General features: G+C 38.6%; 2 protein-coding genes across 2 annotated transcripts in view; both read right to left on the reverse strand.

Annotated features, from left to right (window-relative positions):
• The window catches only part of cyp20a1 (cytochrome P450 family 20 subfamily A member 1), a 34,146-nt gene extending 32,679 nt beyond the window's left edge, over positions 1-1,467 (reverse strand). Inside the window, exon 1 of the mRNA XM_088931141.1 lies at positions 1,259-1,467. Coding sequence (XP_088787267.1) covers positions 1,259-1,330 — 72 coding nt within the window. The 5' untranslated portion in view covers positions 1,331-1,467. The remainder of the gene's footprint in view (positions 1-1,258) is intronic.
• Positions 1,468-5,679: 4,212 nt separating this feature from the next.
• LOC148821697 (transmembrane protein 237A-like) overlaps positions 5,680-15,912 on the reverse strand; it is a 28,149-nt gene continuing 17,916 nt past the window's right edge. The window contains exons 6-13 of the mRNA XM_088930484.1: positions 13,787-13,913; positions 12,020-12,177; positions 9,469-9,592; positions 8,809-9,000; positions 7,981-8,054; positions 7,310-7,397; positions 6,682-6,803; positions 5,680-5,961 (exon numbers count right to left, since the gene is read on the reverse strand). Of these exons, the coding sequence (XP_088786610.1) occupies positions 5,894-5,961; positions 6,682-6,803; positions 7,310-7,397; positions 7,981-8,054; positions 8,809-9,000; positions 9,469-9,592; positions 12,020-12,177; positions 13,787-13,913 (953 nt within the window). The 3' untranslated portion in view covers positions 5,680-5,893. The remainder of the gene's footprint in view (positions 5,962-6,681; positions 6,804-7,309; positions 7,398-7,980; positions 8,055-8,808; positions 9,001-9,468; positions 9,593-12,019; positions 12,178-13,786; positions 13,914-15,912) is intronic.

The raw sequence follows: 15,912 nt of genomic DNA on the forward strand, positions 1-15,912 counted from the left end.
TTATTTAATCGACACTTTCCGATTACTTTATTCATGTTCAATGTCTTTTCTGTGCAACAGCATATAATCAGCCCATTATTAGCAGTCATAAGGTGCATTTATGCAGCATATGTAAACCCAGAGGGACCCAAAGCACTTTACAGGCAGGAGGGAAAGTACAACACCCCCCGTGGTGGCACTCAGCACGCGTTGTGTGCAGTAAGATCACCTAACACAGTAGATAAACTGGACAAGTGTGTTTTTTTTAACACTGATTGACAGGACTATATGGTTTAGCCACCGAATATATTTTTTTTTTACAAAGGGAACTTTAACTACAAGTATGCAGGGATTCCGTTTGACAAATATCCTGAATATGCCCCCCCTTGTTACTACACTTCGGGCACTGCTTTGCTATTTCCGACACAGTGGATAGACTGATAACTACCGATCCACCAACAAGATCTTCCAACCTCCCGCTGAGCAAATTCTATTTTAACAAGAACAAATGTATAACAGAATATATAATTTAAAAAAAAACAAGTAAAAGAAACATGAAATGAATAACAGGATTATCCATATCTTTATGCAACTACACTTCATCAGCAAAGCAAAAAGGTAAAACAATTTTACAAAACGTGCAAGCTACTGCTGGTCTCTGACTTGGCTGACTAAAATGTTATCACCGTAGTGTAGTACTTCTTAGTATTTATGCATACTACGTGTTAGTTTGCGAAGATGTGCACTTCTGACTACATCAATGTCAAACCAAACTTGGATTACAATTAAATGAATTTACCCCAAAATGACTACTGACCCTATAAAATTCAGTTTACTTATTAATTTCAAATTTTGTACGAAGTCGGTAGTTTGCCCTTAAATGAATTAATGCAGTATCTTGTCTTATTTTACAACAGTACACTCTTAAAGATGCGTCGAGTTAACTGTTAAGGGCCTGTCGTTAAAACAAAGAAACTAGAACAAATGTACACGAATTTTTAACTTTCGTTGCCATAGGAACAAAGCTACATCTCCAGATTCATGTGCTCCAATATAAGATGAATTTCATCTGTGGCTTAGCTTAATTTTCTTACAAGTATGAGGCTGAAGTAATCAGGAAACGTTCTTTTCCTTGACAACCGTGTATTTTATGTAAATGCGTGCATGAGTTATATTTAAAAAAAATAACATTTGTGAACGCCCGAATAAGGCCTTTTGTAAAAAAGGAACACAGATATGCAGCATCTTTTCAGAAGAAACCTTTGGTCTGACTTCTTACCGGATATAAATAAAGAACAGCACTGACGAGGATAATTACGAATGTTACAGCAAAGATGGCAAAGTCCAACATTTTTGCACGTTTTACTTTAGGACTCTACAACAGCGTATCCCCTTCAGTCACAGCGGTGCAAACCCCCTCACGTCGCTGGACAACACCTTGAGCACCACGTCTACCACTGCTGCACTTCCAAACCTCGGGGTTCAACTCAACAGCCTTGGCTAAAGGCAAAAGCAATCCATTTCAGATCCATGGATCACATCAGACGCGTAAACCAAACTGCAGCGCAGAATGATGTAATTGCCTGTGCTTTTTGCCCCCTTCCGATTTTTTTTTTAAATAACCAAAACCTCTTTCCTTTAAACTGGTGATATTTTTTTTCCAGTAAGGCAAATAAAGGAAATACTTGGGTCCAACAGTCAGTGTTTCAGACAATCAAAAAACGTATCAAAACTATATATTGTGTATTAAGCATGATGTTTGAGCTCCTCCTCTTACGCCGTACTCGGACAACATGAACAGTTATTTCTACTACGTTTTAAAATAAGAGTTCATACTTTCCTAATATTTATTGCTACTGCTTGTACTATAAATGCTATAATCATCATTATGGAGTAGCTGTAGTTGCGGTATTCTGTGATTAATAATGAATTTTCTGACATCTACAAATATAACACATTTTATGCCCATTGTCAGCAAACTTGATTGGCAAAGCCCCAGCTGGTTCCAGTAAAAATGTGGAATAACCACCAGGACAGAACTATTAAGAATAGCCCATTAACAATCTATCATTGGCTCTATAACTGAAAATAGCCAGTCCCAGAATGCCAAGAAATCTTCTGGTGTTAATTTACTGAGTTGATCAAGCCGAGTTTTCCATTATCAATAATAAAAATAACATTATAATATTCCTTACTTATTTACATAGTATTTTTATTTCAAAAAGATAACAAAGCAGTTTACACGTGCTGTAGTAGGTGACCTGCTTCACGGGTAGCATTCCTTTAAGTGGCAGCTATTCTGCAACAGTACAACCACAGAGGAACAGGTGGATTAGTGAGAAAATGCCTGCTCAGTTGAATTTAGTAGGGAATTTAGGAAAACATGATTGTACTCTGCTAGTAGATGTGATCTAGGACATCAGGATGAGCAGCCCAAGTCATATGAACAGTGCCAAGGGATCTTTAATGACCAAGATGACAATTTGTTATTTGTTAAATAACTCATCCGAAAGAAAAACGCCCATTTCAGTCTTAGTTTTACTCCAGGGATGTATTTTTTCATTCACACTGAGGACTGTAGATAAAGTGCTTCAGAAGAATGGCCGATGATGCTTTTCCAAACAAAGATTTCCACATTCTTAATTCCAGTGTGATTGTTATTGTCATTATCTTCGTTGCTGCAGGCTTGCCTCAGATGGAAAGGCAGGCACATCTTTCAGCTTTATTGATTCTCACTGATGGCGTTACTAAAGGGGGACAGGGGGGACGGGACATAAACATTTAGGCTTATAGTGTTCACTGCTCTGGATTCTTTTTTTGATATTTTGAAACATGTGATCAGTGGAATGTCAATGGCAGAAAATACTGTGAAAGACACAATGCTAGTGTCCGAGATGCCATAGTCTCTGCAATCAAGTCCGTTTAAAAGCCAAATAGTCTATAAGAGCTTTATATGAAAGAAGGCACCCTTGTTACAATGCACAAGCTCAATGTCTTTCTGGGAGCTTTGACAAAAACACTTGCCTTGCCTTTCAATGTATCTAAAAAGCCCAGCCCACATACAACCCTTGGAGAAAAAATAAATTAGTTAGGCTCTTGCAGAAAAGAATTTAATTCATAACATACAAAAGACCCTTTTATGGATGCTTTTCTCATTGTGGAAATGGAGGATTTTCAATTTTTTTTTATATATATATATACGGATGAAAAAAGCATGCAACATTTTCTGGAATGAGAATACTATAGTTATAGCTTATGTATTTTCACAAAAAGTTGTCGATTTGTTTTAAGCCCTCTGACCAGTAATACAGCTTTTGCACTTTTACCCAACGAGGTCCAGGTGGAACAACGCCTGATCAGGTCACCTTTAAAAAGGCCTTAATTCAAAGCTTAGGTCACTGCAGGAAAAAGGCCACACTTAGTCAGTTTTTTGTGCATTCCATAATGCCTTGAATGTCACCAGAAGCAAGAGAGATGGCCATTGGCATGGCATGCAGGCAGGCATGTCATGTGCCAGCGTTGCCAGACACTATGGAGTGAGCCGCTCCACTGTGTCCTGACTGCAGAGAAGGTTTCAGCAGACCGGCAGGACAGATTACTGTCCAAGATCCCGTCGTCCATGAGTGACCACACCAGAGCAGGACCAACACATCATACTGGTCCATCTGAGTGATCGTTTCAGATCTGCCACCCGTACTGCTGCTGAAACTGCTGGGAGACACAATGCCCGCATCAGTGACAGGACAGTGAGGCTCCATGCTGTTGGCCTTAGAGCAAGGCGACCTGTCAGAGGCCCTCTGCTCACACCTCCTAGATGTCAGGGGCGGAGCAGTGGCTCTGTGGCTAAGGATCTGTGCCTATGGCTGGAAGGTTGCTGGTTCAAATCCCACAGCCAGCAGAGGAATCTTACTCCCTTGGGCTCCAGAGCAAGGCCCTTAACCCCAACTGCTCCAGGGGTGCCATATAAATGGCTGACCTTGCGCTCTGACCCCAAACTTCTCTCCCTGTCTGTGTGTCTGTATGTGAAAAGACAAATTTCTAATGCAAGAAGTTGTATATGGCCAATAAAGTGATCTTATCTTATCTTACACCAGACTGGCTTGGGCCAGACAGAGGTTGCGATGGACTCATCAGCAGTGGCATCAGGTCCTCTTCACGGATGAGTCACTCTTCAGCCTGCTCCACGCAGACGGGAGGGCCAGAGTGTGGAGGAGGAGGTGTTGCATTTCTGTTTCCCATCAGTATATATACAGCTTACAGAACCCACTCCCTTGAGACCTACTATCTTTTTAATGCACAAAAGCAAGAAACAATTATCCATAATATTAAACGGAATACCTAACAATGACAAAATAAATATCACTACATATTAAAGAAATTCTATTGTTGAATTAACTTTTTTTCACATAGCCGTCCAATTAGGTCACTTTAAAAAAAAGATTGAAAAAAGGTTCTGAACTGTTTAACACCTCACTACACATAATTCAGACAAAAGCATAAGGGATTTGAATTGGATCAGAAACCTAAGAATAATGGTAAGAAAACAACAGGTCTCTCTAAGAATGGAAGGTCTATTAATATTAATATTTATTAAAACCATGATGTCATAAATTGTATTGTTTTGTACTGTTTTGTTGTGGTAAATAAAAGGTTGGCAAATAACATGATGGTTGTACTCTCATTGGCTCTGCTTCTATTACCCCCACAGTTCAATAACATTAATGGATAATTTCCATTTTTAAACCGCAGTATCATATTTAGATATTGAAATTTCATCTTGTGGCATTTGGAGTACTGTCCAAAAACACAGCAGAAAAGTGAGGAAAATCAGATATTTGATTAGGGTTAACATGTTATGGTGTTCATTTCCACTGTCCTTTTCTGGAGTTTATCATCATTGACTTTGTCCTCTTATTGTAATAGAATGAAACTGAATCTGGTTACCTAGGCCAAAGCAAATTGGTTAAAAAAGGAAATGGTTCAATCAACTTAATATCCAAACTGTAAAAAAAAACAGATGACTCAAAAACCACTCCTGAGGAACCCTGGGTTAATGCTACCCAATACTTCCCCTTATTAGTAGCTTTTGCCTATCTGTTTAAGTCATTCTGGAGTTCAATTTATAATGATAATGAATCTTTGATGCTGATACCTTGGGGATCAAGTCACCCCCCTGAGCACTGTTATGAAGATGGAGCGGGTAGTGTTAATATTCAAAGATATGCTGTTCAATTATCCTTCAATTTTTCTGTTTTTGCATGCATTATAAATAGCATAGAATATATACCACTGTGCAAGTCATTTTATATCATTCAACAATTTTACTCTGTGCTTTTTCTCATTTATGCAGTTAAAGTTTTAAAAGTTTTAAAATCTATTTTTAAGTTTTAAAAATAGATAGCAAAAGAAAGAAATCTCTATTAAACTCTCTCACTGAGGGACTTCAGCATTGGAACAGCATAAAAGTAAATCTATAGTTTGTAATAGCTATTAAGGAATTCATTGAGCCTGGAGAAGACATAAAATTCACATGGAAAACGAATTAAATAATAGCAGCAGCAGTATTGCGATATTGATTCCTGATGATTAAAACATTCTTTCAGCTGCTTTGAAAACAAAGTATAAAAACTCACTGGATGAAAATAAAAGAGATTGTCTTTTTGATTATCGTTTTTTCGAGAAAAAAAGCCAAGGACTCAATTTTCACAAAGGTACGTTGTATTTAAAAAAAAAATAACTACACATTGTAAAAATGTATACCTACAGATACACACATCATAAAAATACAATACACAATACAAAAATAAATTTCTTAAAAAAAACATCAAGCAGGGTACATTTAAGTTGTTTACAGTACATAAACAGACCATAAAGGATACAATTTCAAACTAGTTTAAACAAACTAAAAAAATCTTTATGCCTGAATTTCATTTTTTTCCTCTGTCTTTGGGTACTCTTCCGATTCCATACCAAACAAGCTCTCTAGAGGGGGGAAAAATAAAGATAAATGATGAACTGCGCTTCAGAAACATGCTTATGGGCAGATCAGCTTCACTGTATTGACAGAACAAAGCACACAGACACGCAGAGTCAATGAATGACTCCCACAGCCTGCAGGACCTACTAATTTCAAATGCTATTGTTTTCATCCTGATACTTTGGGTTCTGTACATATGAAAGTGCAGAAAAACGCTACTGTCAAAGCTTATATAGATCTTGCCAACAAAAGAACAAATTCAAAATTCATAACTTGAATATACTCCAACTTCAAAGGTCTTATAGCCCCAAAATGCATGAAACATGAGGTGCCATTACTTGAATCTCGGCTACCTCAGATGTTCCTTCATGTTCCATCATTTCACGTTTCTACATGGACGGCTCAGTAATTACATGCCAAGAGCTGTATCAGTACTGAGAGACACCAGTTTGGCATTAAACAAACACTAAATGTCACTTTTGTGCTGTGACTCACAGCACTGTGTTTGACCATAATAGAACTTAAGTTTAAAGAATAGACTGGGGCAGACTGGCGACTGTTCAAACTGTAGTTTAAAATTGCTTTTCATTAGGGGGAAAAATGATTTTCACAGTCCTGCTCTGACAGATAACATTCAATTCCAGCAACATCCAGACAGCGCCTTAGAAAACCGAAATCCATGTTCTTTAGTTTCACTTGTAAACTTTATAAAAGGTGTTTCCTACCTTCCGTGTAATCTGTCAGTGGCCTTGTGGATAGGAAAACCCAGGCCAGTCCCACCAGCAGTGCCACTACAAGATTGACCACAACCCAGGGCTGTAGGATCTGATGTTCAGTGCCAGTAGGCCTGTTCCCAAAGACAAAATGTCAAACCCCCAATTAAGATTTCCCTTTTATCCCTGCTAAACACATCAAAATGGGGGAGATTAACTGGAGAAGATCACTAGTGTTCACATGATTAAATCTTACACATCTGAAAATTTCATTATGAAGTGCTAAGCCATGCTTCCATGTGTACAAAATCAATCTAAGCAGGAGTCTCAATAGAGCAACGCAGTGTATTAATCCATACACTTTCTCCAAAAATCAAATAAAATCACACATTTAATGCGGATTTTGAAAGTTTAGTGTGGCAAAGTAGGATAGCCTAAATAGCATAATGTTTTCAGATTATGATCTAACTGCTGAAACGTGCTGCTTAGAAGAAGAAGTCTAAAACATATTTCATTCACTTGGCCAATATTTGTAATATTATCTCTCTCTGTGTCAAGACTGGTCCTTTACTTAGATTCAAAGGCATTACAGTAAGTTCAGCAGTATGAAAAAAAGCAATTAACTTATACCAGTCTTTACCATAAGGTTTCGTTGTTAGGTGAGTAAAGGTTTATTCGGTCACTGGTCATCTGCTGGCTCAAAGACAAGATGAGAGCTACAAAATACACTGGTGGGAAGAGAAGAACATACCATGGCATACCATTACATTTATTTTCTCTGTGATGAAAAAATATTAGATGGCAAAAAAAAATCAAGAGAATTCTATTTTATGACTTGACGCAGTGAATTTAATAGCACATCATGCTTCAAAAGAAGTGAGCATAAAAATGCTTCTAACAAACAAAGCAACTTTAAGCAGTCTGAAAGAATGAACCTGTCCATTCTGGAGATGACAATGATGATGATATGCAGGCTATTCTAAGAAATGGCATGCAATTTTGGCCTGAACCAAGTATTTCCAAGCCAGAAGTGAAGTGTCCATCCATCCATTGGTTAACTGCCTTCTGGGAAAACTGGCCCTAGGGTGAGTGTGTCTGCGTGTGCCCTACTATGGACGGGCATCCCATCGAGAGTGTACCCTGCCTTGTGCCCATTGCTCCTGCTCCCCCATGACCCTGAACTAGATGAAGTGGTTAGAAAATGGATGGATGGTACATGTGTTCATCTCATGCCTTTACCAACCACCTATCTCCCACTCCCCCTGCAAAGACATTTTCGATGTGCTGAAATGGACTAAATATACTACTCACAGAAGGAAGCCACAGCAGCTGGATCTAATGTGAGGAACCCACGGAGAGCCGCTGATGCTTTAACTAAGTTTACCCTACAAATCCAGAAATGCTAACAATTAGAGCACAAAATAACATCTTACATTCTTAAATATTTAACAGCCTCTGACCTGGGCTCATAGCAGATCAAAATTTCAATGCACCTGCAAAACAGACTAAGTACTGCTGGATGTCTTTTGGTAGAAACTATAAATCATCTTATGGCAATTTAAAAACTGGCATTTTTATGACAGATCATAATTCACCCCCTCAATTGTTTCTTTGCTCTTTCTGCTTTCCTATTTGACAAGTTTAGGGAGTAGTTCATCTCTGAAAGAATGTGATATTCAGTCGTTTGACAATAATAAAGCATTAAACTCTCATGAAAGAAAAATCCATCATGAGAAAGCAGGAAAAACAAGCACACATTGGCACTGCAGACACTGGATGAACATGCAAACTTCACACAGAAGGTGCCTCAGTCCAGTATTGAAACCTGGACATTAAGTCTATGAGGCGGCATCGCTAACCACCACGTTAAGAAAAATGAGCAAAAGAGCTTTTGTCATCATCTAGACATTAGGGGGAAATGTACTTAAACACATCTTAACAGTGCTCATTAGACCTTTAAAGGCATGTAGAAAGGACAGAAATAATTACTGCAACATCTATCTGCAGGCCACATAGAAATGATGAGGAAAAGCAGCATGCGTCACAAATGTACTGTGACATGGGTGATGTTGCAATGCCAAAGCTCATTAGTAGCAGTCAAAAACTGATTCACAGTGTAATTCAGAGGGACTGTGGTACCTGTCGAAGGCAGATACAGTGCTTAGGGCCAGCAGCAGGTAGAGCAGGGACTGTGAAGGGTAGGCCAGAGTCTTGTACTGCTGCAGCAGGTTGGGAAGGGCAGCAAGATCATTCCCTGCCAGCACGTACACAACGATGATATTCCACACCGCGTAACCCGCCAGGAAGCCGTGTGAAAACAAGCCGATTACCCTGAGAGAAATTGTTTAAAAAAAAAGCAAACATTGACATGAGATTCGCCTTAAAGGCTGAATTCGCTAGGACAAAGACCTGGCAGTGCACATGACCTGCTCTTTACCAGACAATCCCAAACAACCAGAGGCCTGAACACTAACTGCATCCACACAACAGGCAAGGAACAGGAGTGGGCGCAGTTCATAGCAACTCATTTAAGAATCCTGGGGCTAATCATGAAAAACAGATTATAAATAGAAATTCATGGTTATTTTAGAGTTGAAGCACATTTTCAACTATACAACCCTCTGTGTACCTCCCCTGTGTAAAGAGGATCCATGGAAACACCTACAAGCACTCCGAATAGCAGCACATCTCTCACTGGGACACTGCTAAAGATAAACAATTAAATCTGACGTACAACATGGGTATGGTTTCCACGATGTCATCAACAAAGAACGAAGGAAAGTGTAAGAAGAAGCAAACCTGAATCCTCGGTGCACCCTCATTGCTACATCTTTCGTGGTCCAAAGAGGTTTCACCTCCATGTAATCGTCCACCTGCTCGGCAGGTTTGTTGAGTTCTGACCGCTCTGCAGCTTGGAATCGACCTACGGATGTAGGAAGCGTGTCAAAATCAAGGTTGAGACATTTTTGGAAGCACATTCCGAGCATTGGATATTTTTTTCTCCAAATATTCTCAAGAGATGACAAAACAAGCTGAACACGGATACAATAAAAACATTCCAGTTGGAACTAAGCAGTTGTGGTGAATATCAGTTATCAGTTATAGAGTTTCTAACTTCAATAAACAAACCACAGTCTACCCCCTCCTTACCCTTGTAGGGGCTAGGGGCATCTTGAGTAGGCTCATATCATGTTCTGGGGGAGTTTTGATAACCTTGTCTTTCTGGCCGGACAGTAGTTCCCACAGCTAGGAGGATTATGGCAAAATCTCTATCTTGGATTGCTCACTGACCAAATCAGTAGGTTTGGTCAAAGGACTACAAGGTAGTGTGTGTGGAAGGACAGTTATTGCTGCTACTTCACAACTCTTGGTTCCCAGGTCTGTATCCAGGACTCTATGTAGAGCTTCCGTATTTTCCTGTTTGCATGGGTTTCATTCAGGTATTCTGTTTTCCTCCCACCTTTCAAAGACATGCTGACTAGTTTAACTTGTTGCCTGTAAATTGCTTGAGCATAGACTGGTGTCTCTGTATTGCAGTGACCCTTGTCAGAAGTCATCTGCTTTCTGATAGTGGATGGACATATGGATTTCAGTGCAATCGTTTTCAATCTTCAGCAGCAAGTTTATAACATTGGCATATAGCATATAGCATTTTCAGTAAAAAAAAAAAGATGAGCAGAGTGCTCTCAGTTCACCTAAAGTGGACGACAAGACCTGAGGACCTAATAATTGTTTCAAAATACCCAATATCCTTTTTATTTTATTTTTATTTTATTGTTAATATTTCAGGCCACTCTGATGAAATGTGTCATTAATTTCTTTACTGTCTCATTAGTGCACAGATGCTGTGAGGAAAAAAGATCTGCTCCCACAGGGAACACCGGGACACAGTGTGAAACTGCTGTGATGGAGTACAATTTGTCCAGGGATTTGCTTTCTCAGCTCAAGGCTTGACATTCACTTTAACTTGCAGGCAATGCTGATTCTGAATAAATAATGTGAAACTGGCTCTTTTATAGCATGCCTACCAGTGCCTCTTGCCAGTTTTTACACTGGAGTGGTTTGGAACCAAAGTCCAAAGTCCAATTTAGTAATTTGGTCAAATCCTAATTAACGCAACAGAGAGGCTACATACTGTTTGCTGAAAGTTTATTTGAAATAACTTGTCTGCCTGAGGGAACGTGAACTTAAACATAAGGACAAGGCTGACAGGACATCCCCCCCACCTCGCTTTGAGACAGATGAACCTGGGACCGGATGAAAGAAAAAATGTGCAAAAACAGAGTCCTTAGAAGGTGACACATTTATACGCAGAAGAGCAGAAGCGAGTGAGAGTAGAATTTTGACCTTCTCCCAAACATCTGTTCAAAAACTCCATTAGTCGTCTTTCATATCAGTTTCCATCCAGCTTGTCAGTTTCAAATGCCTCTTGAAGGGACAGTGCACAGTCATACGAAGGATTTGAATCACATTTTGAAATGAGATATCTGCAAAGTTTCTTTTACATTTTAAATGTACATTTTAGGTTGTGTAGCATTTAGCATTGTGTAGCATTTAGGTTGTGTAGTTGTGCACACTTCTTTTACCATTCTGGGTTTGCAATTAAAAAAAAAACATTTATATTTTCCATATAAAAATGTTTGGTTTTGAACACATCCTTTTCCTGTGTTAAAACCCAAAGCCAAGAATTTACAGTGCACATTCAATTAAAAAAAAGGCCAGTTTGGACATAACCCAAGCTGCAGAAAACTGGGTGGTGAGGAAAGACACAGTGCACTTCTTTTTAGATTTGAACTAGTGAAAACTAAAAAACATTATACCAGAATAAAAAAAGTGCAAAAACAACACAATGTTGTTCAGTTTATCAATAAAATATTGAGTCTGTGTTGAGATGATACATCGATTGTTTTATACAGTTGATTTTAACACAAGATTACATTGGACCTATTTGAAATTTTAATTTGCACTGATCGAATAGCAACTACTTTTGACAGACATATCCTGCCAGTAAATACAGGTCCGGACACGAATTAATCTTGAAATTGCTTTAAATTTTTGTGCTTTTTTCAGATGGTATACTGCATGTATGTCTGTATCACATGATATAAAACTTTAAAAAGCCATTGTTTTCATCTATGATTAAGTCTATCCCATCTACAAATGGTGAGAAATCATGACGTTTTTCATTTTTTTTTACAGAAACCATAATCCAAGAGTCCTAAACATGGTGAACTGTCCTGTTCCTACTACTGTACATTAGAAGACCAGAAGCACAACAAACACAACATTCCCCGTGCAAGTGTTTCACCGAAAGTGCAGGATTCACCACCACAGCAAAGTTTAAACTCACGGTTTCGCTCCACAAACACTTTGCCGACAGGCTGGCTGTTGCCCAGAGGAGCCGAGAACAGAGAATGCTGGGGAATGGGGTGTTGGACATCTGTGATGATGTCGTCTTCCTCCACCCCCAGCTCATTGGTGTACTGAAGATCAGCTGTCCGTGATTTCCTAAGGAACATAAGAAGGGTACGAATGAGAGGAGGCCATTTGGTCCTTCTAGCCTGTTTGATGATTAGGAACTACTTGATCCTAGGATCTTTATGCAGCTGTTTCTTTAAAGTAGCCAGAGTACCAGGCACCTCGTAGTCTGCTCTATCCAGGGGTAAAAAGGTTCAGTTCTTTAAAGATAGGAGGACTAGGAATGTATTTCTTTCTTGAAAATTTGAAACAATCAAAGACTATGTGATTGTATCAAGGAAATCTGAATTTGAGACCTGCTGAATACTTTATAAAGCAATTAGCTGCATTTCTCATATGATATACAGTATTCACCCCATTTGAGCTTTTGAAGCGTCACCTATTTACTGGTCATTTATTGGACTAATAACGTGGACAGTTAAAATGATAGTGACCAGTATTTTATTGAATGAAACACATATTTCCTGTCACAGTATCTCCACATTAACTTGCTACACCTGCAAAATGGTCATTCTGGCACACAAATACCAAATTTTCTGTGAAGCATCAGTTCTATTAGTGAATGCGATGAGTAATTGGCACTACATGTCCTTGCATTAGTTGTAGTCATCCTAATTCAAATAGCCAAATATTCATTTTAGAGCTCTGAGAAAATCTCATTAGATCTGTGTTACTGGTTCAGTGACATGCAATTGTATCATAATCTGAAAAACAGTCATACAGAAAGGTATTGTCAATTATTCATAATGAGCCTAGACACAGGCATATACAGTATTTACATAACAGATAGCAAAACCTACTATTCCACTACGGGATTTATGTGCACAGCCAATATTTACAAATATTAAATCTCACATGGCCATCCTAGATCTTTGGTGTAAAAACAACTATAATTAGCCAAGGAGGTATGGTTTTAAAAGAATATAGGCAATAATATATCTTAATCCTAATCCTAATTTTCTCAAAAACAATCCAGAATCTCATTGTCAAAATTCTAAATGTAATCCAAACCAGTTTGGAACAGTTTTTAATGTAAATTTGTGTTCCATCTTAAATGATTTGACAAGTCTTTACTTTAGATTCCCCATGTAACTCGGAGATAAAGTCTACACAAAAAATACTTTTAGAGATTACTAAAAAAAAAAATGGTACTGCTTTATTTGAACATTGGTGCATAATGGTTTCGCAAGCCCTTAATACTGTAAATGTTACACAAAACGTTGTAATTACAAGCATAACGCTTTATAGAGACATGCAAATGGCATAACATGTCCATCAGAGGTCATGACATTCACAGCAGTTATGAAGGGATTATGAAGCCTTTATGCAACAAAATTCAAATAAACTGTGACCAATGTCATGTTAATGTTAAGGCTTCAGAGTCCATGGGCATGGGATAAGATTTTTTTAAGGTCATGTGATGTTAAGTCAACATCTCAATACAGATACGTTACCTAATGCATTATCCTAGCTAGCTCCCTGACAGCCGACACGTTTCAAGTTTTTAATTTGTCATTGGTAGACATAAAACAGACACAAACATTACTTTGACAAGTTAAATAACTCAAAGTCACCGAGACCCAAGAAGACCAGCGCCGCACGTCTAAGTTGTCCGGCTCAACGTGCTCTGGATGCTCACTTGGTTTTTTTCCGAGGTTTGCGAGCCACCTCCTCTCCATCAGCCTGCTCGGCTCCTTCTCCATCGGCCAGGTCCTTCTGCTCCGAGGGATCGGAGGCGCCGTGCTGCATGAATGAGGTTTCGGAATCTAAAAGGGCAAGACGTGATCATGGTCAACATCTGCCACGGCGATTTTCATTTTTGATCGGCATTTTTAACGAACAACTTGCATGGCCGCCGGCACACCTAGGTTCACCCCACAATGCCCTATGTTACTAACAGGGCTCCTGAAAAGATTGACAAAGCTATTTCACCAGTAATGTTAATATCGCTACACATGTCTACCTTTGTCAATGGAAGGGTGGGGTGTGTTCATGGGCTGAGCCGGCAAACAGCAAGTCAGAATTTAATATATTAAAGAGGAATTAAAAATCCTCAAATTTGCTAATACAATTTAGAGGCACATGCTTCATTTGAATTCAATGAGTTGTACCTCACTTATGCTCACAGCAACGTTATTAAGTTTGGAGATTATGTAAATCCACTTTTCCAAGAAAGTGAAATGAGAAGCGATTGCATTTATCCTCTTTCCACAAGGTTTCTGGAATGATGGATTACATTGTTAATTACTGTAACAATTTATTCATTTCTTAGGGAGCATTTTAAACTGCTGCTGTTGGGGAAGAAATCCACTTAATGAGGGATCATAGGCTGTACTTAACATAAACAAAACTATTTGAAGAGCTACAGCTTCCCGGGGTGTAATTATTGTCTTGTGTGCAGTAGTGATAAGGAGCTAGCACAAAGCCTGTGGTCAGCCAAGCACTGGGCTGTCAATCAAAACTGCCAGCTAGAAACAATGAAAAACGATGACATAATATATTCAGTTTCCTCTACCTACATTGGTGGTGGTGGAGGGGAGTCCCCATTACCTGTAAAGTGCTTTGAGTGGAGTGTCCAGAAAAGCGCTATATAAGTGTAAGCAATTATTATTATTATTATTCCTTCCAGTCTTTGCTAGAATAGAGTACTAGGTGCAGAGGTAAATCTGCCATAAGGCTTGTGGAGGAGGGAGACTCAAATCATTGCACTTTTAAGAAGTACCCTAAAAATCCTTGCACCCCATTCTTGCACCCCTGTCAAGCCTACCACAGGCCAAGTGCCCCATCCCAACATATTTGTTTCAATGACAACATTATCGCGAATATGAATTTTATCTTTTCATGAATGCAAAATTATCACACTATCTCCTTTTTCCCATGAGACCAGGAATTACGTCAGACAGGAAATGTCCAGAGCTTTTCCACCAGGATAGAGTACTTGGTGCCAAAGATCTTTTTTTCTTTAATTAGTTCAGTGAATTCTTATTACTATAGCACATCACTGAAAATACTGGAAGAGATGCGAAGTAAAAGTTTGAAAGGTCTGAAAGGCAAATTTCCACAGTGGTGTATCTGTGGAGAAAAACCAATAGACAGACAGAAGCCAACTAAAATGCAAAGACTCATTACAGTGGCACAAGGCATTAACTGCCTTTTATGCTTTTTAAACAGAAAGAATGCCACAGTAAAGAGGATGAACAGACATCCAGAATGACCAGGTTAACCAGAAAGGTCAAATTAAGAAGCAAGTTATGACAAAAAAGATTAATTAGACTGAGTAGAAAATAGTGCAGGAAAGAAAGAAAAAACATGGTTTTAATAACCATGCAAATAAAATGGTTTGCTAAATTAGGCTCTGTTTTGTATTTCCATAATGATATAACAGGGATCAAATCAATTAACCCCCTTTAAATGCAAAAAAAAAATCTTCTAAACCTTCAATTTTCAAATGAGAAATTATTTTCCTGTAAATCATGATCCTCTGTGATTACTGCACAAATCTTTAATGCTTGCAACAGGGTATTATTAATAGGGCAAACTGGAGGCTAAGCAAAAGCTAAACTAGATATAGAGCATATTGTTTGTATCACCTTTTACATTTCAGAGTTTAACTTTTGTTCATTTTCATATCAGAGTAGTAGTTCGTTCTTTATTGATCAATTTTGTTAATTAATTGTTCTGTCATTTTTGTCATAATTTAACCCTGGAGTCTCCAACTCATGTTGAGGAGGCCCTCAATTCAGTAGGTTTTGCAGGTAACCATGA

Source organism: Atractosteus spatula, chromosome 13 (genome assembly GCF_055471065.1).
Source record: "Atractosteus spatula isolate fAtrSpa1 chromosome 13, fAtrSpa1.hap1, whole genome shotgun sequence".
NCBI classification, from domain to species: domain Eukaryota; kingdom Metazoa; phylum Chordata; class Actinopteri; order Semionotiformes; family Lepisosteidae; genus Atractosteus; species Atractosteus spatula.